The sequence below is a fragment of the Dendrobates tinctorius genome, unplaced genomic scaffold (genome assembly GCF_039654945.1).
Source record: "Dendrobates tinctorius isolate UK_male_01 unplaced genomic scaffold, ASM3965494v1 ptg000164l, whole genome shotgun sequence".
Classification (NCBI taxonomy): domain Eukaryota; kingdom Metazoa; phylum Chordata; class Amphibia; order Anura; family Dendrobatidae; genus Dendrobates; species Dendrobates tinctorius.
Window position 1 is genome coordinate 8,736,032 of NW_027361831.1, and position 24,975 is coordinate 8,761,006.

At 45.2% G+C, this 24,975-nt stretch overlaps 1 protein-coding gene across 1 annotated transcript in view; it reads left to right on the top strand.

Annotated features, from left to right (window-relative positions):
• The window catches only part of LOC141053000 (uncharacterized), a 114,755-nt gene that overhangs the window by 84,285 nt on the left and 5,495 nt on the right, over positions 1–24,975 (top strand). Inside the window, exon 11 of the mRNA XM_073550321.1 lies at positions 12,655–12,660. Coding sequence (XP_073406422.1) covers positions 12,655–12,660 — 6 coding nt within the window. The remainder of the gene's footprint in view (positions 1–12,654; positions 12,661–24,975) is intronic.

The window sequence follows — 24,975 nt, forward strand, 5'->3', positions numbered from 1 at the left end:
CATTGATCACTCTAACTGTCAAAAAGTTTTTTCTAATATCTAATCTGTGTCTCCTCCCATTCAGTTTCATCCCATTGCTTCTAGTCTTTCCTTGTGCAAATGAGAATAAAGTTGATCCTTCTACAATGTGACAGCCCTTTAGATATTTGTAGACAGCTATTAAGTCTCCTCTCAGTCTTCTCTTTTGCAAACTAAACATTCCCAAATCCTGCAACCTTTCCTCATAAGACAGGGTTTGCAGACCGGTCACCATTCTGGTCGCTCTTTTCTGAACTTGCTCCAGTTTGTTGATGTCTTTTTTAAAATGTGGTGCCCAAAACTGGACACAATATTCCAGATGAGGTCTGACCAAAGAGGAGTAGAGGGAAATAATGACTTCACGTGATCTAGACTGTATGCTTCTGTTAATACATCCTAGAATTGCATTTGCCTTTTTTGCTGCTGCATCACACTGTTGACTCATATTCAGTCTGTGATCTATTAGTATACCCAAGTCTTTTTCACATGTGCTGTCACTTAGCCCTATTCCTCCCATTCTATATATGCTTTTTCCATTTTTATTGCCCAGATGTAGTACTTTGCATTTCTCCCTGTTAAAAACCATTCTGTTAGTTGCTGCCCACTTCTCCAGTTTATTTAAATCTTTTTGAATCCTCTCTCTCTCTTCTCTAGTATTAGCTATCCCTCCTAGCTTTGTGTCATCAGCAAATTTAATCAGTTTACCCTCAATTCCTTCATCTAAATCGTTGATAAAGATGTTGAACAATACAGGGCCCAGGACAGAGCCCTGTGGTACCCCACTTGAGACATTCTTCCAACTGGATGTGCAGCCATTTACGACCACTCTTTGGGTCCGATCACTAAGCCAGTTATGAATCCACCTAACAGTTGCCTTGTCCATTCCATACTTAATCATTTTTTCAATAAGGATTGTATGAGAGACTTTGTCAAATGCTTTGCTGAAGTCAAGATATACTATATCTACAGCATTTCCTTGATCCAACCAATCAGTGATACCGTCATAGAAGGAAATTAAGTTAGTCTGACATGACTTATTAGTTACAAACCCATGCTGACTCTGTTTAATCACTTCATTCTTATCCAGGTATTGACATACATGTTGTTTAATAATTTGTTCAAAGATCTTTCCTGGTATAGAAGTCAGACTCACCGGCCTATAGTTGCCTGGGTCCACCTTCTTCCCCTTTTTGAAGATAGGAACAACATTTGCTCTTCTCCAGTCTTCTGGCACTTCTCCTGTTCTCCAAGAATTTTCAAAGATTATAGAGAGGGGTTCAAAAATTTCTTCTGCTATCTCCTTCAGTACTCTGGGGTGTAATTCATCTGGACCTGGAGACTTGAATTCATTTAGGCTAGCTAAGTGTTTCCTCACTATCTTTCTGTTTATAGATATCCTGGATTCTTCTATTCCCTTAATAGGACAGTGAATAACAGTTGATGTTACATTTCCTTTCTGAGAGAAAACAGATGCAAAATAGGAATTTAAAAGTTCAGCCTTCTCAACATCCTGTCTTACCATTTCATCATTTTCATCCTGTAAAAATCCTATAGCATCTTTGACTTTTCTTTTACTTTTGACATATCCCCAAAATCCTTTATTATTGCTTTTGACATCTCTTGCAAGCCTCAATTCATTTTCAGCTTTAGCTAATCTGATTTGTGCCCTGCAGGTTCTGCAGACAGCATTATATTCTTCTTTAGATATGCCTCCCTCTTTCCATTTTATAAACATTTTTTTCTTCCTTTTTAGCATGTGCTTAAGTTCTGTGTTCATCCATCCTGGTTTCCTTAACTGCTTCCTATTCTTCCCTCTTTTCGGAATTGTTAACAACTGTGCTTTGAGAATTTCATTTTTCAAGATTTCCCATCCTTCCTGGACATTTTTGTCTTTAAGGATATCCAGCCATTGGATCCCTCCAATTCTCTTTCTGAATCCCTTAAAATCTGCCTTTCTGAAATCTAACCTTGACGTCTGAGTCTTCACAGGTCTTCCGCCTCTAGTTATCCAAAATTCTAAAATAGCATGGTCGCTACCTCCTAGGGTCCCAGCCACTTTTACCTCCTCAACCATTTCCTCCCTGTTTATAAGGATTAGATCCAAGGTAGCAGTTCCCCTTGTTTTCTCCCTTACCTTTTGGAAGATAAAGTTGTCAGCAAGAAAGGATAAGAATTTCCTTGACCTGTTAGTTTTGCCTGAGAGAGATTCCCAACAAATGTCTGGATAGTTGAAATCTCCCATGACAACTATGTCATATTTTTTGGAGAACTTGGCCATTTGATGCATAAAGAGTTCATCCATAGCTTCAGCTTGCACAGGCGGCCTGTAGTAAATGCCTACAATGGTGTCCTTTCCATTGTTCTGTCCTTGTATTCTTACCCAAACAGTTTCCACAGAACTCCCAGTCTCTGAAGCTTCAATCTCTGTGCAGATATACGCGTTTCTAACATACAATGCGACACCCCCTCCTCGTTTATCAAGTCTGTTTCTTGCAAATAAGTTGTATCCTTCTAGTCTTGTATTCCAATCATGTGTATTGTCCCACCAAGTTTCAGTGATTCCAATGACATCATATTTCTTTTCCTGTGTTAGTAGTTCCAATTCTCCTTGTTTGTTACCCATGCTTTGTGCATTAGTATAGAAACATTTTAGTTTATGATTGGTTTCTCTTTCTCCAATATTTTTATTAATTAGATTCTTTCGTCTTTGTTCTTCCTTTCCACTTCTAATAGCAGAGTTCTCAATAGCATTTGTCAGGTGTATGGCTTTTTCTGGTCTTTTGCTTCCCTTCCCATGCTGTTCTAGTTTAAAGCTCTCCTTACAAGTGTAGCAAGGCGACTTCCAAATACATGCTTACCAGTCTTCGTAAGGTGCACCCCATCTCTAGCAAGTAGTCCATCGTATAAGTAGTTCACTCCGTGATCCAGAAATCCAAATCGTTCCTGACGGCACCATCGACGTAGCCAGTTGTTCACCTGCAGAATCTTATTCCACCTCCTTGTTCCATGGCCATCCACTGGGAGGATGGAAGAGAAGACCACCTGCGCTCCCAGTTCTTTCACTTTCTTGCCTAAGTCTTCAAAGTCTCTGCAGATGGTTTCCAGGTCGTTTCTTGCAGTGTCATTTGTCCCCACATGTAGTAGCAGGAATGGGTAGTCATCTGTAGGTCTGAAGAGTCCTGATATCCTGTCAGACACATCTTTAATTTTTAATTTTTGCACCTGGAAGACAACACATTTCTCTTGAAGTTATATCCGGTCTGCAGATAGCGGCCTCAGTTCCTCTCAACAGGGAATCCCCCATGACCACCACTCTCCGTTTCTTCTTCACAACATTTTTCTTTCTCCATCCAGGAGGACTCTGAAGGCGTACAAGGTTGCTGCTTGTTGGCAAAGTCTTATCCTGATGTATTTCTTCATTGTTTTCCTGCGTGAGAGCCTGGTACTGGTTTCTGAGCAGTATGGGTGCTGACTGCCTCCTGATCCTCCTGCTTCTCTGGGTCACATGTCTCCATTCCTCTGTTTCTTCAGGTGCACATCGAATTTCTTCTCTTTCTGTAACATGAAGAGATAATTCTGCTCTGTCCAAGAACTCTTCACCTTCCTTAATGATCTTCAACGTAGCTAACCTCTCTTCGAGATTTTGCAACTTTTCCGCCAACAGGGACACAAGCTTGCATTTGTGGCATGTGAAGTTTGGCTTTTCCACTGGTAAGTCTGTGAACATGTAGCAAGAAATGCAGCTCACCAAATGGCTCCTGGCCTCTTCCATCTTGAGATTTCTTAAAAACGATGAAAGATGAGCCCGCGGTTTTTCCGATTTCCTCTTTTCAGCTGTAACGGCCAAAACCCAGTGATCGTTGAGCTCGCGGAGACTCTTCACTTATCCCAGAAGGCACTGGGAATATTCAAATGATCTCCTCAAGACTCTTCCCCTGGTTTTCCGATTTCCTCTTTTCAGCTGCAACGGCCAAAACCCAGTGATCATTGAGCTCGCGGAGACTCTTCACTTATCCCAGAAGGCACTGGGAATATGCAAATGATCTCCTCAAGACTCTTCCCCTGGTTTTCCGATTTCCTCTTTTCAGCTGCAACGGCCAAAACCCAGTGATCGTTGAGCTCGCGGAGACTCTTCACTTATCCCAGAAGGCACTGGGAATATGCAAATGATCTCCTCAAGACTCTTCTCCTCAAGACTTTTCGGATTTTGGCGCGCACAGCGCACCGTCAAAAGTGCGCAGCGCAGGTCAAAGCGCAACTAGCGCACGGCCTGCGCACGATCTGCTCACCCTATGCTAAAGATAGGGTGCGCCGATCGCAGGCGCCGCTGTGCGCTAGGAGGCGGTGCTACAAGCAAGGGGCGGGCACGCCGGGCAGAGAGCCGGCTCGGGGGCGGAGCTACCCCCGGCCGTGCGTGCGCTTAAAAAGCGCTAATGTGAAACCAGCCTGAGTAACACTTCCCACATGTTTACTTTACATCAGCACAATTTTGGAACCAAAAGTTTTTGTTAGGAAGTTATAAGGGTTAAAAGTTGACCAGCGATTTCTCATTTTTGCAGCACCATTTTATTTTTACGGACCACATCACATTTGATGTCACTTTGAGGGGTCTATATGATAGAAAATACCCAAAAGTGTCACCATTCTAAAAACTGAACCCCTCAAGGTGCTCAAAACCACATTCAAGAAGTTTATTAACCCTTCAGGTGCTTCACAGGAATTTTTTGAATGTTTAAAAAAAAAAAATGAACATTTAGCTTTTTTTCACCAAAAAATTACTTCAGGTCCAATTTTTTTTATTTTACCAAGGGTAACAGGAGAAATTGGACTGCAAAAGTTATTGTGCAATTTGTCCTGAGTACTCTGATACCTGATATGTGGGGGGAACCACTGTTTCGGCGCATGGCAGAGCTTAGAAGGGAAGGAGCTCCGTTTGACTTTTTCAATGCAAAATTGGCTGGAATTCAGATCGGACGCCATGTTACGTTTGGAGAGCCTGTGATGTGCCTAAACAGTGGAAACCCCCCACAAGTGACCCCATTTTGGAAACTAGACCCCCGAACTTATCTAGATGTGTGGTGAGCACTTTGAACCCCCCAGTGCTTCACAGAAGTTTATAACGCCTGGGCGTGAAAATAAAAAAATATTTTTTTTCCACAAAAATGATATCTTTGCCCCCAATTTTTTTATTTTCCCAAGGGTAACAGGAGAAATTGGACCCCAAATGTTGTTGTCTAATTTGTCCTGAGTACGCGGATACCCCATATGTGGGAGAAAACTACTGTATGGGCACACGTCAGGGCTCGGAAGGGAAGTAGTGACGTTTTGGAATGCAGACTTTGATGGAATGGTCTACGGGTGTCATGTTGCCTTTGGAGAGCCCCTGATGTACCTAAACAGTGGATACCCCCCACAAGTGACCCCATTTTGGAAAACAGAACCCCCTAAGGAACTTATCTAGATGTGTGGTGAGCACTTTGAACCCCCAAGTGCTTCACAGAAGTTTACAACGCCCAGGTGTGGAAATAAAAAAATCATTTTTTTCCACAAAAATGATATTTTTGCACCCAATTTTTTATTTTCCTAAGGGTAACAGGAGAAATTGGACCCTAAAAGTTGTTTTGCAATTTGTCCTGAGTAGGCTGATACCCCATATGTGGGGGTAAAACACTGTTTGGGCGCATGGCAGAGCTTGGAAGGGAAGGAGCACCATTTGACTTTTTCAACGCAGAATTGGCTGGAATTGAGATCAGACGCCATGTTGCATTTGGAGAGCACCTGATGTGCCTAAACAGTGGAAACCCCCCAATTCTAACTCCAACCCTAACACCAACACACCCCTAACCCTAATCTCAGCCCTAACCCTAGCCCTAATGGGAAAATGGAAATAAATCCTTTTTTTTAAATTGTATTATTTTTCCCTAAGGGGGTGATAAAGGGGGGGGTTTGATTTACTATTTATGGTGGTTTTTATGTTTGGCAGCTGTCACACACTAAAAGACGCTTTTTATTGTAAAAATAGTTTTTGCATCACCACATATTGATTGCTATAATTTTTCCATATTTTGACCCACAGAGTCATGTGAGGTCTTATTGTTTGCGGGACGAGTTGACGTTTTTATTGGTATCATTTTCGGGCACGTGACATCTTTTGAACGCTTTTTATTCCGATTTTTGGGACGCAGAATGAACAAAAACCAGCGTTTCATGAATTTCTTTTGGGGGGTGCGTTTACACCATTCCGCCTGCGGTAAAATTGATAAAGCGGTTTTATGCTTCGGGTCAGTACGGTTACAGCGATGCCTCATTTATATTTTTTTTTTATGTTTTGGTGCTTTTATGCAATGAAAACAATTTTATATAAAAAATAATTATTTTGCATCGCTTTATTCTGTGAGCTATAACTATTTTATTTTTTCGCTGATGAGTCTGTATGGCGGCTCGTTTTTTGCGGGACAAGATGACGTTTTCAGTGGTACCATGGCTATGTATATCCGTCTTTTTGATCTCGCGTTATTGCACTTTATGTTCGGCGGTATGATAATAAAGCATTATTTTTTGCTTTGTTTTTTATTTTTATTTTTTAAGGGGATCGCTATAGAGGTTAACTAATGGGACAGTTTTATAGGGCGGGTCGTTCCGGACGCGGCGATACTAATTATGTGTACTTTTATTGTTTTTTTTTTCCAAAAAAATAATTTATTAGGGAATATTTTTTTTTTTTAATTTATTTAGCGATTTCTTTTATAAATTATTTTTACACTTTTTTTTTAACTTTATTAGACTGGCCCAGGGGGGACATCACTTTCATGTGTGAGATTGCTGATCTGACACATCACAGATTGCTGTGACAGATCAGCGATCTCACACAGACACTGCAAAAGGCTTCCTCATGCCCGCGCTCTGCAGGCACTGAGGTTGCCTCCCTGCAGGCCCCCGAAGGTCCCTGCCGCCATATTGGAGACGGGGACCTGCAGAGAAGAAGGCCCCCGCACATCGCGCTGCTGCGGGGGTCTCAGGGAAGCACGGAGGGAGCCCCCTTCCTGCCGATGCTTCCCTAAACCCCCGGTACACTGCGATCGTGTTTGATCGCAGTGTACAAGGGGTTATCGTGTCGGGGGCGGTCCGTGACCGCCCCTGACACATAGTGCCGGGTGTAAGCTGTGATAATCAGCTGACACCCGGCCGCGATCAGCGGCGCTCACCCCGTGTGCGCCGCTGATCGCGCTAGACGTACTATCCCGTCCATGGGCATAGACGCCCAGGTCCCATGGAAGGGATAGTACGTCAGATGGCAGAAACGGGTTAAGGGCATAAAAATTCAAAGTTGGAAATTTCCGTTTTTTTCACAAATGCAAGTTATATCAATGAAATTTTACCACTAATATGAAGTACAATATGTCACGAGAAAACATTGTCAGAATCACCTGGATCCATGGAAGCGTTCCAGAGTTATGACCTCCTAAACGGACAGTGGTCAGAATTGTAAAAATTGGCCCTGTCATGAACGTGCAAACCACCCTTGGGGGTAAAGGGGTTAAATCACAGGGATACGGCACACAAAAAACTTAATTAACATTTCCCCTTGGGGGGTAAAGGGGTTAAATGCATCCATCGGGGGTTTCGTCTGAATCACGTAATTTGCAGATTTAGATGGAAACCCTGATGTAAGTGCTCAGTGTAGAGCTCCGGATAAATGTGATCCAAAATTTTATGTAAAATGTTCCCAAAAAGCTTCAACTCAATCCACATATAAAAAACAAGTCCTTACTAATGTCCGTCGTCTGTTAATGGAAATATAGGGCGCTTCCACATTACTAGTAACACAACGGCTCTTGAGAAGTGTTATGGCTCCTTGTCTCCTCCAAAAAAATCTGCATTTCCAAATCCAAATACCCACTCCTTTCTAAGCCCCACAATGTGCCTACCACCTTTAGTGTCCAAATGTTTGCTATTTCTGTAGCGATGAAAGACCGCTTAATTTACGTGGTGCATTTCTCCAAAAGCATGATCTGGGCACAATGTATGGGCACTACATCATACTGGGCTCTGCAATGTATGAGCACTACAATGGCAGATTTGAAATTTTCTTTCAGCAACATCCACTGCTGCCTGTTTCTGGAAAACACCCATGGAGTCAAAATCGTCACTACACCTGTAGATAAATTCACAGAGGGGTATGATGTATAATTTCCAAACTTGGGGTCACTTGGGGGAGATTCTGCTATTCTGGCATTTAGGGGCTTTGTATATGGAGTCCGCAAAATATTTTATGATAATTTGTTCTCCAAGAGTCAAATAGCGCTCCATCCCTTGCTGTGTGGTTAAACAGCCACTTATGAGGTATTCTCTTGTTCAGGATAAATTGTGTGACAAATTTGGTGCTATTTTTATCCATTTTACAGCATGACAATCTAAAATCTGGGGCTAAGACTAAATTTTTTGCTGCAAAAATGTAATTATTTTTTTCTGAACTGACCTATTATTAAAAATTTTTGTGACATACCCATGATGTCAATAGGATTACTGCACCACTAGATGAATTTAATGCTGTTCTGGCAAATCTGGGGCTCTCACATTGTAACATAACACCCTCAAACCATTCCAGCTAAATCTGAACTCAAATATGGTGCTCCTTCACTTCTGAGCTTTCCATTGTGCCTCAAACAACCACATACTGGATTACTAGGGATAAATTGTGTAACAAATTGTACAAAAGGGGCGTTCCCCCTCACCTCAGTTGCTTTCTTGTTCCTACGGGAACCTGCGGAGAAAACGAGTACCTGGGCCTGTGCATGCCGCCACTGCGGTGTCCGTGAGAACGGCAAGGGCTGCGGCGCCAGAAGCAGCGTCGGGGGGGGGGGGAGCCTTGTCGGCAGTCTCCCCCCTCGACTGGCGATGGATATGTGAGGACCTGGATCCGGGGGTGGCCATCTGGGCTCATGGGGAACGCAGTGCAGGGCAGGCACCCAGGCATGGTGCGAGTGGCGGCCACCCTGCTTCTTCATCGGGCAATGCTTCCGTGGTGTTTCGCATGCACACTGGCCGATTCGGCGTTCCTGAACCGGATGTGGTCGGAGCACTTTCGGAGGTGCGGGGAGGCATTAAGAGCAGTAAATATAAATTCCGGTGGCTCCTGGCTGCCGGCGTGCTAAAGATGTCTTCCCCTGGAGAGTCTGAGATGCACCCATCAGCGCTGGCAGTGCAGGCGCACAGCATCCCTAAGAGCAGCAGTGTGCGCTCCAGAGAGGGCGGCTCCACTGACAAGAGTCTACGGGGTAGAAGGGCTGATTCATTCAGGACTCGTGATGCGCCTCCGCCTCCAGAACTGGTACCATGTTGCAAGCTTCACTGGGTGAGTGTAAATTGACTCTGCTTATTAACCCTGCTATTCTGTTCGTTACCACTATACACTTGTTATGTTCCAGTCATTTTTGACCGGACCTAATAAAGTCTTGATTTTTATCGCCTCGTCTGACAGGTAACGACCGCTGACTGCTGCTATGTCGCTGGTGAGATCTGCCTGTTTGTCAGCTCCCTAGCGACCACTTAGTGATGCACCAGCGATCCTGACCAGGTCATATCGTTGTCGGGATCGCTGGTGCATCGCTAAGTGTGACAGTACCTTAAAGCAAACACACTTTCCAGGTCACCACCTGACAGCACACTGGAGGACGTCCTTCTTATCCGTAGTGGGACAAGAAACCACGAGAGTTCTAAAGTATCCTCCCCTTACCACCCTTCAGTGTTTTTATTGTCGCATTGCGGATAGGAACGACGAGAGGAAGATCCGGCCGTTCCACGCAGATGGTTAGGATCGGGTGGCCCAGCCTTTCCCTTCCTACCTCAAAAATTCTGCAGCTGACACCCGGCACAGGGTCCCTCAGCCCATCCAGTGTAGCGCTGCTCCTGGACACGGGGTCGCTTCCTCCCAACAGGGGCTCTCGACCCTGGACACTGCCGCCACCACCGACATACGAGTACCGGGGCCACCTTTAGGGAGTCCACTGGCCCCACAAACGGACCCCGGCAGAGGATCGCCGCACCTCTCCCCCCTCCGTGAGATGCGCGCCGTGCCCGGAACCAGGGCGCATTACTTCCGCCCACATCATCCAGGCCGAGGCGTCACTTCCAGTCGCGTCACCCAGGCCGGGGCGTCACTTCTGGTCGCGTCATCAAATGCGACCGCCCGGCCCTTCAGGTTGCTGGCACCATCTGAGAACGAGGGCAGTGTTCAGGCGGTGGAGCGGATCAGCAGCGCGGCAGGAGCAGGAGGAAGACAGCAGCGGTACGCCAGGCTCTGTGGCGGTAAGGGCCGGACGCTACGCCCGCGGCCACTTACAGGTGCCGGTGTCTCCACAGGCAAACAGCCACTGTAAGCCTCTCTATCCAGAATGGAGGACCAGGCGAAGACGGAGACGGGCGCAGAGAGCCAGTGTCACGTGAGTAGCCTCAAATGAGGTCATGGCAGGGCCCCAGTAAGGCAGACCCCACAGAACACGTATTTTATGTGTTCCAGGGGGGAACCTCCACCTCAGAAAGAAAAGATCCCAGGAGGAAGGATAAGAAGTGTCCAGTTTGCTCTAAGAAGCTAAAGGACACATGGCAAAAGACCCTCTGCGATGCATGTACAAAACGCATAATGGGGGCGGAACAGGCTACGCTCATGCCTAACATGAGAACAATAATTAGAGAGGACGTTCAGGCTTCGGTATCCAGCCTGGCCATGTCCCAAACCCCGCAGGTGAACCCCCAGACATCCAGAAAGAGGCAGAGAGAGTCGGTCACGTCTTCCGAAAACATCCTGTCCGAATCTGACGCAGAGGAGGAGGAGACCAGGGAGCACCCAGACAGGGGAAGGAAATATCTCTTTTCATCCGGCGATACGAATGAGCTGTTAGGGGCAGTGCGGCAGACTGTGCAGATTGAGGAACCTCCGACTACCCTCTCAATACAGGATGAAATGTTCGGGGGGTTGCGCTCCCAGACTTCGATGGTCTTCCCAGTAAACACCCCAAGGGCTATGATATTAGACGAATGGAAGGAAGCAGAAAAGAGGTTGACTATTCCCCGAGACGTCAGGCTTCGCATGCCGTTTGACCCAGAGGAGGTCAAAGTCTGGGAAGAGGTCCCTAAAATCGATATCCCAGTGGCAAAAGTATCAAAAAAGACAGCCATTCCGTTCTAGGATTCCTCAAGCTTAAAGGAGCCCCTAGATCGGAAAGCAGACGGGCTCTTAAAAAGGGCCTGGGAGAGTTCAGCAGCGGTCATAAAAACAAATATAGCCGCGACATCAGTGGCTCGCTCCATGCATCTATGGATAGATGATTTGGAGGAGCACCTGTCGGATAGAACTCCGAGAGAAACCATTCTGAAATCCCTTCCCTTGCTAAAATTAGCTACGGGGTTTTTGGCTGACGCCTCAGCAGAGCCTGTTAGGTTCATGGCCAGAAGCCAATCCTTGTCCAACACAGCCAGAAGGGCTATCTGGCTTAAAAGTTGGTCAGGTGACATGCAGTGAAAGAATAAACTGAGCTCAATTCCCTTCTCGGGGGGGTAGAGTCTTCGGGCCCGTGCTTGATGATATCTTAGAGAAGGCGTCAGATTAAAAAAAAAGGGTTCCCTGAAGAGAAACGTAGAAAGTATCAGCCCTTTCGTAGACCCCGTTACAACCAGAAAATGGACTACAGAGGGAAGGGGAAGTCGGGTCGTTGGAGCTACCCCAAAGGGGGCGAGGGTAGAAATAGGAGCAGAGATACCATCTTCTCCGGCCCTGGGTCTAGCTCCCGGAAAAAATGACGCCACCAGAGTAGGGGGGCGATTGCTCAAGTTCAGAGGAGAATGGCGGGAGGTTACCACCAGCCCCTGGGTATTAGAGGTCATTTCTCAAGGGTACAAGATAGAATTCAACTCCCTACCCCCGAACAGGTTCTTAGTGACCAGCTCACAGCTCTGTCCGACTTCCCCCATGTGGTTGGATATCCAGGACCTCCTAGAAATGGAGGCAATTATGCCAGTACCCGCTCAAGAAGAAGGGAGAGGACACTACTCAACCCTCTTCGCAATAAAAAAACCATCTGGGGAGACAAGAACCATAATAAATCTCAAGCCCCTAAACAAGTGGGTAGCATACAAACGCTTCAAGATGGAGTCAATAAGATCCACAATTCCGCTTCTGGGAAAAGAGGTGGTAATGTGCACGCTCGATCTAAAAAGCGCGTATTGCCACGTCCCCATCCACCCAGATCACCAAAAATATCTCAGGTTTGCGGTCGAAAAGGAGGGCAGGATACACCATTTCCAGTTTCGCTGCCTCCCCTTCGGCTTAGCATCAACCCCAAGGGTCTTCACGAAGATAGAAGTAGTGGCCTAAGAGCCCGAAACATCACGGTGGTCCCGTACTTAGACGACTTCTTAATCATAGCAGATTCAGCAGCCCAGCTCAGGGTCGACTGTCAGTCCTCGATCTCCAAGCTGCAGAGATTGGGCTGGATGATAAATTGGTCAAAATCAGACCTCATACCCTAGCCCAGAATAAAATTTTTGGGGGTCATGCTGGACTCAGAAAGAAGAATGTCTTATCTTCCAGAGGAAAAGCAGACCAGCATGCCAAAGAAAATTCGTCAGTTTTCAAAGAACCAAGTATCGATCAGGGACGCAATGAGGATCCTGGGTCTGATGACTTTGTGCATTTCCTGTGTCAGATGGAGTCAATTCCACTTCCGCAATCTACAACGGGCAGTCCTAACGTCCTGGGACAGAAGGCAGAAATCACTGGACACGAAGATACAGTTAATCCCCCAGGTCAGAAGGTCGCTACTGTGGTGGACCGTCCCGAGAAACCTAAAAACCGGTGTCTCATGGATTCAGTCTCCAGAAATCGTAGTAACCACGGACGCAAGTTTGTATGGCTGGGGTGGACACGTCGGAGGAGAGTACTACCAGGGGCAGTGGAGTCCGGAGGACAGCGACAGGTCCTCCAACTTCAGAGAACTGCATGCGGTCTGGAAGGTACTACGCATCGCCCGGTCTCGGGTGAAGAACAAGCACGTCAAAATACTATCAGACAATACCACGACAGTAGCCTTTCTCCGCCACCAAGGCGGACCAAGACACCCGTCACTACAAGGCTTAGCCGAACAGATCTTCAGGTGGGCGGAAAAAGAGGTCCTCTCAATCTCAGCAGTACATCTGGAAGGCACCAGGAACCAGGTTGCAGACTTCCTCAGCAGAAGAATAACCGCAACAGATTGGGAACTCAACGACGAGGTGTTCAGCAGCCTGTGAAACCGTTGGGGATGACCGGAAATAGACCTGTTTGCGGACAAAAAGAACGCAAAGGTCAAAGCCTTCTACTGCCTGAACCCTGCGGGAAACCCAACAGGGATAGACGCTCTATCACAGTCCTGGAACAAAGGCCTGTTGTACGCCTTCCCGCCTCTAGCTCTCATTCCACGGGTTCTCAGGAAGGTCTACGAGGACAGAGCCAGGGTCATATTGGTGGTCCCCTATTGGCCAAGGAGAAGTTGGTTTCCTCTACTCAAGAAGCTATCACGGGAAGATCCCATTCTCCTGCCAAAAAGAGAAGACCTCCTTCACCAGGGTCCGGTCTTCCACCAAAGGCCAGAAGCGCTCAAGTTATCAGCCTGGATCCTGAGCGGCAGGTCCTAAGAGCAAGGGGTCTATTGGACGAAGTCATTTCTACTCTACAAGCAAGTAGGAAGCCCGTGACCGCAGCAATATATAACAAAATCTGAAAAAATTTTGCAGCTTTTGTGGAGAGGCGACAGTCGAGACTGACCAACCCCACATCCCGAAGATCCTTGACTTCTTTCAGGCAAGGTTCAAAAAGGGCCTTAGACCCAGCACTCTGAGAGTACAGATCGCAGCCTTAAGCGTGTTCTACGACACAACCCTATCGCCACACCCTTGGATAGCCCGGTTCTCATGGGCTGTGCAGAGGTTTAAACCCTTCATAAGAAAGACCGTCCCTCCTTGGGACCATAATAATAATAATAATAATAATAATAATAAATTTTATTTCTATAGCGCTGACATATTCCGCAGCACTTTACATTTCAGAGGGGACTTGTACAGACAATATACATTACAGCATAACAATAATCACATAGATCATAACAGATACCAAGAGGAATGAGGGCCCTGCTCGCAATCTTACAATCTATGAGGAAAAAAGGGGAGACACGAAAGGTGGGTGGTAACAGTTGCCCTGATTGTATTGACCAGCCATGATGTTAAATGTGTAACAGTACGGATGCAGAGGGCTAATGGATGCATAAAGCATGTGGGAACATGATGCGGGGAATCTTAACCTAGTCCTCAACGCGCTATGTAGACAACGATACCAGCTAGGGGTAGAAATAAGTATCGGTAACCTCTCCCTGAAGACGGCTTTCCTAGTCGCTGTCATGTCAGCCAAAAGACTAGGGGAACTTCAGGCCCTATCGGTCCAAGATCTCTACTTACAAATATTCGACCACCGGTTAGTCCTAAAACTTGACCCGGCTTTCCTCCCCAAGGTTATCTCAGACTCGAACATGAATCAGGAGGTAGTGCTCCCCTCATTTTGCCAGTTCCCTAGAAATAGCAAGGAAGAAGCTTACCATAACCTAGATGTCAGAGAAACAGTGCTCGGGTACCTGGACGCAACCAGGCCTTGGAGGCGGAATAATCTCTTCGTCCAGTACAGAGGCCCTAATAAGGGGAAGAAGGCGTTGAAATCCACAATAGCAAGATGGATTAAATCCATTATCAGCACAACTTATAGAACACAGGGTCAGAGCCTCCCGGGGAGACTTAGAGCCCACTCAACTAGAGCCATGGCCACATCATGGGCAGAGAGGGGGGGAGCCTCGGCAGAACAGAACTGCAGAGCAGCATCTTGGGCCAGTCTCAGTACGTTCTCTAAGCACTATAAATTAGATGTGGCCTCCACACAATTGACATTTGGGAGGAAAGTACTCCACGCGGTAGTCCCACCCTAGGACCAATATTCTTTGGTACTACTCCAGTGTGCTGTCAGGTGGTGACCTGGAAAACGGTAATTAGACCTACCAGTAATTGTGCTTCCAGGAATCCATCCTGACAGCACTATTAGTTCCCTCCCGACAAACACGTCCATACAACTGTGATGTAACATGTGTATGAAAGATGTTGGCTTAAATAAAGTTTATGTTTTGCATCCATCCAGAGGTGTTACTTTGAGAAATCACTGATGGGTGGTAAGGGGAGGATCCTTTTGAACTCTCGTGGTTTCCTGTCCCACTACGGATAAGAAGGACGTCCTCCAGTGTGTGCTGTCATGATGGATTCCTGGAAACACAATTACCGGTAGGTCTAATTACCGTTTTTCAGACAGAATTTATTAGTACTCTTTCAGGTCAGCATTTCACAGAAATTAGATCTGGGAACACAAGAAAAAAAGAGAATTTGTTCATTTACAATATGAAATGTTGAGAACTGAATTGAACTATTTTACATGAACAGCAGGGTAAAAATATTTGGCACATAACTATATACTGGAAGGTAATCCATCAGCAGTATTGTAATGAGAAAATGTATGTATGTGTAAATCTGCATGGACCAAAAGGACCTAAATAAATTGATAAATAGTAGTAGATGTAATATATAGTCCAAAATGAGATTATAGCTTCTTTATTTTACTCATAAAATGGCTGGAGATCACTATAAAAAGCTATCGGTCATTTTTGACTGAACAGTACAAGTGTAAAAAAATTGTGGAGCAAAAAGTAAACAAAAAAAAAATAAAAAGTACCCATAGTAAGAATCCCTCAAATGAGGAAAAGTCAATCAACCACAAGTTTCAGAACCGCATCTTGAATATTTTAAAAAATATTAAAGTTCAAAATCGGTCGTTTTTGACCAAACATACCAGCAGGGTTAAGCTGATGCCCCTTATTTCTGTGCACCTCCCTTTCAGGCTAAGAAAACTAAAAAATCCAACCATGAAGAGTGTGCCTTGTGCGCGCAGCCCCTTCCCGACACCTATCCTAAAAGATTGTGCCAGAGTTTTATCAGCCAGACATTACAAGTGGAGGCTGCGATGTCATCCGCTGATATATGGGAAGAGCCTTAGATCAGTCTAGCAGACCTAAGAAACATAGTTTCAAGAGGAAAGATGTTAACCCTGTCTCCAGTTCGGATTCCGGTAGTGACCAAGTCAGGTCCTCTGGACTCTCTGATTCATAATTATCATCATCATTATCATCTGATGAGGAAGAACGTTCTTGTTTCCCCATAGAGCATATAGACAACTTGGTGAAGTCAGTTAGGAATACCATAGGGCTCTCGGACGCAAAAGAAGCCAAATCTATGCAGGACATTATGTTTGCTGGTCTCGCGCAAAAGAAGAGCTGCGTCTTCCAGGTTATTGCAGCAGTGAAGGAATTGGTAAAGAAGGAATGGGACAAACAGGGTCAGCGAGGGTTCCTCCCTTCATCTTCTAAGAGAATGTGTCCCTTTAGCGATAACGAGTTAACAACTTGGTCCAAGGTCCCCAAAGTGGATGCGGCGGTGGCGTCAACGTCTCTGTCCTACCTGTGGAGGATGCAGGGGTTCTATCTGACCCCTTAGGCCACAAAGCAGAGACATTACTCGAGAGGTCATGGGAGTCTTGTACTGGAGTTTTTAGACCTGCTATATCCAGCACATGCACAGCGAGATCAATGCTGGTTTGGATGGACCGGCTGGAAGAGCAAATCAAGGAAGGAGTGTCTAGGGAGAAGTTGTTAGCCTCCATTCCATTGATCAGGAGAGCCACAATGTATCTAGCTGATGCATTGGCGGACTCCCTACGCCTGGCGGCTAGGTCAGCTGGTCAGGTTTATTCTGCTCATTGGGCTCTGTGGCTGAAAGGGTGATGCGCAATCAAAAGCTAAGTTATGCGCAATCCCATGTCAGGGTGAGTTCCTGTTCGGCAAGGTACAGTACTTGATGAGATCCTCACCAAGGCGAGAAAGAGAAGATGTTCCCTAACCAGTCTGTTCCATCCTACAGGAGGGTGTTCAGAAGGCGTCCGTTTAGTAGGAGAAAGCCTTATGAAAACCAGGATTGCTGGGAGACAAAGGAGACCAAACAGAAAGGTGCCCTTTTCAGTGGATCCTCTTCCAGAAAGAGTAACAGATTCCGTTAATCCTGACCCTCCAGTAGGTGACAGATTAAATGGAAGGAGATCTCATCTAGTCCCTGGATCCTGAGCTTAGTAACATCTGGGTTGAAGCTGGAAATTCATCGAATTCCCCCGGATTCCTTCATAATGACCTCTATTAAATCACCCGCACAACAAGAAGCTCTTAAATTAGAAGTTCGGAATCTGTTATCTAAGCATGTCCTGGCAGAGGTCCCAGAGGATCAGGAGGGAATTGGATTTTATTCCCCTTTGTTCCTGATCTCCAAGTCAGATGGTTCATATAGGGGTAAAATAATTTCCTTTGTAATCACACTTTCAAAATGGAGTCTATTAGAGCTGCTATTAAACTTTCGTTTCCCAGATGTTTTATGGTTGTTTTGGATCTGACGGATGCGTATTATCATCTCCCCTTACATGCCGAATACCAACAGTATCTCAGAGTGGCAGTCAGCCTAGAAGGTCGAATCCGGCAATTCCAGGTCACTGCAATGCCGTTTGGTCCTTCTATGGCTCCTCGGGTGTTCACAAAAGTGATGTTGGAGGTGATGGCTTACGTGCCTCTGTGGGACACACTTATTGTTCCATATTTGGATGATTTCTTGGTAGTAGGGAAATCTGCCTCCCAATGTAGAGGTCGCCTTGCTAACACCATTTCATCCTTACAGGCGTTGGGATGGATAATCAACTTCGACAAATCCAGACTGGTCCCGGTAACCACTACAGTCTTTCCTGGGTCTACACCTAGATTTAGTAAGTCAAAAGTGTCTCCTCCCAGAGTCAAAAATGTTGATTATAATAACAAGGGTTAGAACAGTGATCGATAACCCTCGGATGTTCTTAAGAGATGCGATGTCCCTCCTGGGGTCCCTTACCTCCTGCATTCCAGCGGTCCAATGGGCCTAGTTTCATACCAGGTGCCTGCAGCAGGGGATCCTCTGTGCAGAGGAATGCCTGCAGGGTCACCTGGTGGTTGGCTAAGGACCATCTTTCTAGGGGGTTCCATGGGTAGTAAAACCATCCAGGATTATTATTACTGTTGCTAGTCTTGATGGATGGGGGGATAACCTGGCCCAAGGGCAGTGGCCATACCGGAGTCGGATGACTTCTTGAATTTGAGGGAATTGAAAGCAGTCAGTCATGCTTTCTCCCAAAGCTCTGGCGGTCTCATGTGAGGATCTTGTCAGACAATACCATGTCAGTCGCGTATTTAAATCGGCAAGGTGAAACGCGATCAAAGAAGTTAATGTCTACGGTGGTGGAGATTTTTTAGCTGGCCGAAACACAACTTTTGTCTCTCCGCCCTTCATACAGGCGGCGGAGAATCTCCGAGCAGATTTCCTCAGTCATATGATGCGTCATATGACAGAACCAGACACAGCTCACCTTCAAAAAGACACTTTGGCTGGCCGACTGCTTCCTATATGATGGGGTGACTGTGCCCTTATCTTGACTGACTGACCTGCGGTGATGTATTAGTCCACCTTATTCTATCTAGGCCAGAGATGTCCTTTTACAAAAGTTTTTTCCTGTATGAGGGAAGAGGAGTCTGGGACCCATTATGATTAATTTTCTGTGGGCTAATAACATTTAATGTTTCCATCTCTCCTCATTATGGTGTATAAAGCATTTGGCATCCTGTGAGGCTATACTAGCAGCATGTTCATAGGTTATATGGTTTTTATATTATACCTATATCTGCGGCCAGTGGTTGTTTAATGTCTTGTATTGACTGTATTATGTTTGTCCTGATTCAAAGCATTTTTTAAGTGTTTTTAATTGTGTGTTGTCCTTCTGGTTTTGTACACAATAAAATTGGATATTTTTCTTGTCATTTAGTGTGGTGATCCTAATTATATGCATGTTCTTTCTTCTTATTGCTCTGGTACAGGTCACATGTATCTAGTGATCCCATATTAGTATAAAAAATTATTATTTTTTTTTTTTTTTACTTATTTAATGATGGTGCCCACTTGATATATTTTTCACGCGTCAGGGGGAATGGGTTCTCAGCCACCGGATATTCAGGAAAATATTGGAATTATGGTGGGTCCCGCAGATAGACTTGTTCGCTACAAGGGTCAACAGGCAGGTCTAGAGGTTTGCCTCCCTGAACACAGCAGATCAGCCGAAGATAGTGAACTCTCTTCAATCCCCTTGGCAGTTCAGTCTGGCGTATGCATTCCCGCCAATGATGTTGCTTCCACTTGTCATCAGGAAGATCAGAGAGGAAGGAGCGAGTATAATCCTCATTGCACCCTTCTGGCCCAAGAGATGTTGGTTTTCGTGGCTCAGGGCCATATCCATATGTGACCCCTGGATCCTTCCATCAGATCCGGACCTGCTCTCTCAGGGTCCATTCCTTCATCCTCAGGTGAAGGATCTCCACTTGACGGCGTGAAACTTGAGAAGCAGTTGTTGAAATTAAGGGGGTTCTCTGACGACCTGAATATATAGTTGAGTGTGTAGGAAGTTCCTTAATTTTCATACAGGGGCCTTCTCTAATGAGGTTCCGATTGCAGTTATTCTAGAGTTTCCACAGAGAGGTTAGGAACTGGGTCTTTCTGTTAACAAACTAAAGGTCCTGGTATCAGCTTTAGGAGCTCTATATGGTTATAATGTTGCAGGGGATAGATGGGTCTCACGGTTTATTGCAGCATGTGAGCATAGTAATCACATTACTCGTTTACCTCCCTGGGACCTAAATCTGGTCCTAGATGCCCTAACAGGTCCTCCATTTGAACAATTAGAGTCTGTTTCCTTAAAATGCATATCACTGAAAGCAGCTTTATTAGTGGCATTAACGTCTTCTAGAAGGGTTAGCGACATCCAGGCTCTTTCCATGAAAAAATATTTTTTTTTTCTTCCACATTAATTAAATTACAGAGAATGTGGTTTTGAGCACTTTGAGAGGTATCGTTTTAAAAATGGTGTCACTTTTGGGTATTTTCTGTCACATAGGCCCCTGAAAGTCACTTTAAAAGGGATATGGTACCTAAAATAAAAATTGGTTTTGTAAATTTTCTTGGAAAAATTAGAAATTGCTGATAAAAGTTTAAGCTTTCTTTCCTGCTAACAAAAAAAAGTTTTAAAAATGATGCTGATGTGAAGTAGACATGTGGTAAATGTTATTTATTAACTAATTTGTGTGATAAGTTTGAAATTTGCCAATTTTAACATCTTTGTCAAATTTTAGATATTTTAATAAATAATCGCAACCAAAATTTACCAATAACATTAAGTACAACATGTCATAAGAAAACCTCAGAATCACTGGGCTGGGGGGCTGAGGAGTTTAAAATAAAAAAAAAGGTCTCCTTTGTCTCAAATGCCCAAGATCTGCCATATATGCTCGTGTATAAGCCGTGATTTTCAGTCCATTTTTTGGGGCTGAAAGTCTCCCTCTCAGCTTATACGCGAGTCATATACCGGGGGGTGGGCAGGGGAGGGGGAGCGGGGGGTCAGAGACCATACTCACCTCTCCTGGCACTTCTCTGCAGCCCCTGCGTCTCCCTCTGCCATCTGCTTCCTGCATTCAGCGGTCACGTGGTACCGCTCATTAAACTCATGAATATGCGCATATTTATGAGTTTAATGAGCGGTACCATGTGACCAGTTGAATGCAGGAAGCAGACGGCAGAGGGAGAAGCAGGGGCTGCCGCTGCAGAGAATACCTTGCGCTAGGAGAGGTGAGTATGACGGGGGCAGAGTGATATTCACCTGTCCCTATTCCAAGTCATGCACCGCTGTGTCTCCGGGTCCTCCTGCTGTGACGGCAGCAGGCGCAATGACGTAGTCAGTGCGCGCCTTCTGCTGTCAATGCAGAGATCCAGGAGACACAGTGATGCACGGCTTGGAACGGGGACAGGTGAATATCGCCACTGCCAGGGGCTCAGGACACCGGTACCTGGCCCCCCAGCGACGGAGAGGTGAGTATGTCTTTTTTATTGCAGCAGCAAATAAGGGGTATTTATGGAGCATCTTATGGGGCAGCATTAACCCTTGTGGAGCAGCATATGGGGGTATTTATGGGGCAGCATTAACTCTTGTGGAGCAGCATATGGGGGTATTTATGGGGCTGCATTAACCCTTGTGCAGCAGCATATGGGGGGTATTTATGGAGCATCTTCTTGGGCCAGCATTACTCCTTGTGCAGCAGCATATGGGGGGGTTGTATCTATGGAGCATCTTCTTGGACCACCATTAATCCTTGGCTTATACGCAAGTCAATACGTTTTCCCAGTTTTTTGTGGCAAAATTAGGGGGGTCGGCTTATACACGAGTATATACGGTAAATTTAAGACACCTCAGTTCTGCACTATTTTAAAAAGTTATCTTTAAATGTATAATATTTTTTCAAGTAACTCATCTGACAGAAAATATTGGCCCTAAGGTCGTTTAGATTGCCAAAAGCCACCAATCCGCATCATCTAATTAATCCAGAGAGGTTTCACCATTAGTTACTAGTTTTTACTAATGAAGACTGTTGAGTGTGATAATGTCAGTATAGGTATTATAGTCTATGGTCAAATTTTTCTGTGGTAGTTAACACCCAAAATACTTTGATTTGTCCTCTTCCCGCAGCCAGTTTTGTGTTCCTAACCAGACTCAATTTTCTGTGACAACTACAGTGTCAGCTCTGTCGGTGAATAGAACACTGCATGTCATGACTGAAACTGATTGGCACATGACAGCAAGTGTGTAAAGCGCATACTCGCGGTTACGTGAATACTGCTGGAATTGGCAGAGCCCAATCATGTACTGTATATATTGCATGGATTGTCAACAAGACAACTTCTGTTTTAGTCAAACACGGTGGCTACCGTTTCTGGGAATGGTGCTCGACACCATTTACTCACCGGTGTTTCTTCCAGAGGAGAAGAGATTATCTCTCTTCAGTCTTCCATCAGGACTGTAAAAGGACCGGTCTGACATTCCCTTCATTTTTGTATGAGGGTCGTGGGAAAGATGATTGCCACCACATTCGATGCTGTGCTGTTTGTTCAATTTCTGCCAAGGCCTCTAGAGAACATACGTCTTGCCTTTTTGAGACAGCTCTCATGTGGTGGTTGACGTCACCCCTGTTAACTCGAGGTTGCTCTTTTTGTCCCACTCAGTGGCAGGTGCTCACAACAGATGCCAGCCTATCCAGCTGGGGAGCAATTTCTGTCGTTTGATGCTCCAAGTTTTTTTGAGGCAGCAGCTACATGCAGGAGAGTGGGCTCTTCATCCAGAGGTGTTTAGGCAGATCTATCAGTGGTGGGGTTTGCTGGATCTATATCTATTAGCATCTAGACTAAATCACAAGGTGCCAAAATTTGTGACAAGGTCCCAGGACACACAGGCAATTGCAGTCCATGCTCTGGCAATCTCTTGGTCTCAGTTCAGTCTGCATTATCTCTTTCCACCTCTACCGCTCCTACCCAGACTTTTCAAAAGGATCCTGGCAGAAGGTGTGCCAGTCATTCTCATTGCTCCAGATTGGCCTCAGAGGGCATAGTATTCGGATGTGGTCATAGTATTCGGATGTGGTCAATCTCCTGGTGGATATCCCATGGGCTCTCAATTGACGGCATGGTTATTGAAGCCGTGATTTTGAGGACAACAGGTGTGTCTGAATCAGTCATCCAGTCTATAATTACAGCTCGGAATCCATCCTCATTGCAAGTCTACCATCACACTTGAAGGACTTATTTTTGCTGGTGTGAGTCTACCAGTACTTCACCTATATTTTTTCCTTGCCATTGCTGCTCTCCTTTCTACAGTTTGGATTGGAAGCAGGTCTAGCAATTAAGTCCCTTAAGGGTCAGGTATATTCCTTGGATATTCTGTTTTATAGGGATTTCACATCTTTACCCCAGGTTAAGACTTTTCTTCAGGGAGTGGCACATGTTAAATCATCTTTTCTGGCCCCTTTGGACCTGAATCTTGTTTTGGAGGCTCTTCAGTCTCTGCCTTTTTAGCCAATCAGAGAGATCTCTGCACTTTTAATTTCTTATCATGTGGCTTTCCTTATAGCCATTATGTCTGGAAGGGTCTCGGAGCTTGCACCTCTTTCTTATCATGCCCCTTACCTTATTCTCCATCAGGATAAGGTAGTATTGAGGCTGGTTGTGTCTTTTCTCCCGAAGGTGTTTTCGGGTTTTCACCTTTAAGGCCTGGGTCACACTTGAGAGAAACTCGCACGAGTCTCGCACCTCAATACCTGACACTGCCGCCGGAACTTGGACTGTGGCAGTAGTCCCGACTTCCACTTAAGTCGTGGCAGAAGACCATATGGTAACAGTATGGAAGTTAATATCCCACACTAGGGTCAGCTTTAGGACGCTCCATGGTTCTGCGCCCCCCCCCCCAATAGGACGAATGAGAAAAATAGATTTTTTACTAGCAGTAAAATCTGTTTTTCATAGTCCTCATTGGGGGACACAATTCCCTCCCTTGATTGGCCATTTGGGGGAACAGTTATGTTTCTTCTTGCCTTATTTCTTTTCTTTTCTCCTCTTAGGCTGAGTTCACACGTGACTTTTTTTCGCGTTTCCGCGGCGGTTTTAACCGCGCGATTTTGCTGCGAAAACGCGAAAAATAAGCATCCCATGCATTCCTGTGGGATTCCGCAAAGCTGTGCTAATGCTGCGGTTTTTACCGCGGCGGAATCGCTTCGCGGTAAAAAATGCAGCATGCTCATTAATTTGCGGAATCGTGGCGATCCCGCATCCATAGGAATGCATTGTTCCGCATACTTCCCGCATGTGGCTGTGCACACCATGCGGAAAGTAAGCAGAACAATTGCGGATGGTACCCACGGTCCGGAGGAGAGAAGACTGTCCTCTGGGCTCTGGGCACCATATCCCTGTAAAAAATAGAATTTAAAATAAAAAATATTGTTATTCTTACCTTCCGGCGTCCCGCGCAGCATTCCCGCCTCCTTCCACGCTCCCGTTCCCAGTAATCCTTTGCGAAAATGCCCGCGATGGCGTCCGTTCTCGCGGGATCGCGAAGTCTCGAATCAATTTTTTTGTGTGCTATATTTAATTTTTAATATTTAATATTTTTTATGGCTTTTTGTATAAATCAAGTTTATTGAGGTATTTATACATGTCAATCATTATTAACAGAAAGAGAAAAGAACATACCGCTTCTACTATCACAGACAAAAAAAGAATTATATAACAACTATGTTTTGCCCTAGAAAATCATACATTTTAAACAATTTATGAATGAGCGCCTGAAGTGCTTGTTCATGTAGGCAATTAACATCAGTACAACTTTGTCTATAGTTGAATTAAATTTGAAATAAGAAGGTACCTAGACTAAGATTCTAGGTCTGTGAAAGAATAGAAGATAGAGAAGAAAAAGGGAAAGAAGAAAGGATAGAAAAAAAGGGGGGGTCAAGGAGTAGGGTAGAAGATGTGATCACGTCCTGTAGACAGACTCATATGACCCACCGTCTATGGATCCAACAACCAAGAATCCAATTCCAGCGATTCTCTAAATATAACCCAGGAGGCCCAAGTGTTATAGACCTTCCCAGTGTTACCATTCAATTGTCCTATCAATTGTTCCATCCTATATATGTCGTTGAGTTCTGTCACCAAATCAGAGCGCGAGGGAACCTTTTCCTGTTTCCAAAATGTAGGAATCGCGTTCCTAGAAGCAGTGAGAATATGCCTAAGAAGACCTTTCTTAAATCCAGAAATCGAGGAGCTACACAGGGACAGAAAAGCCACCTCCATTGTGGGTGTAATTTTGGTTATAGACAATCTGTTGAAGAGATCAAAGGACGCTAACCA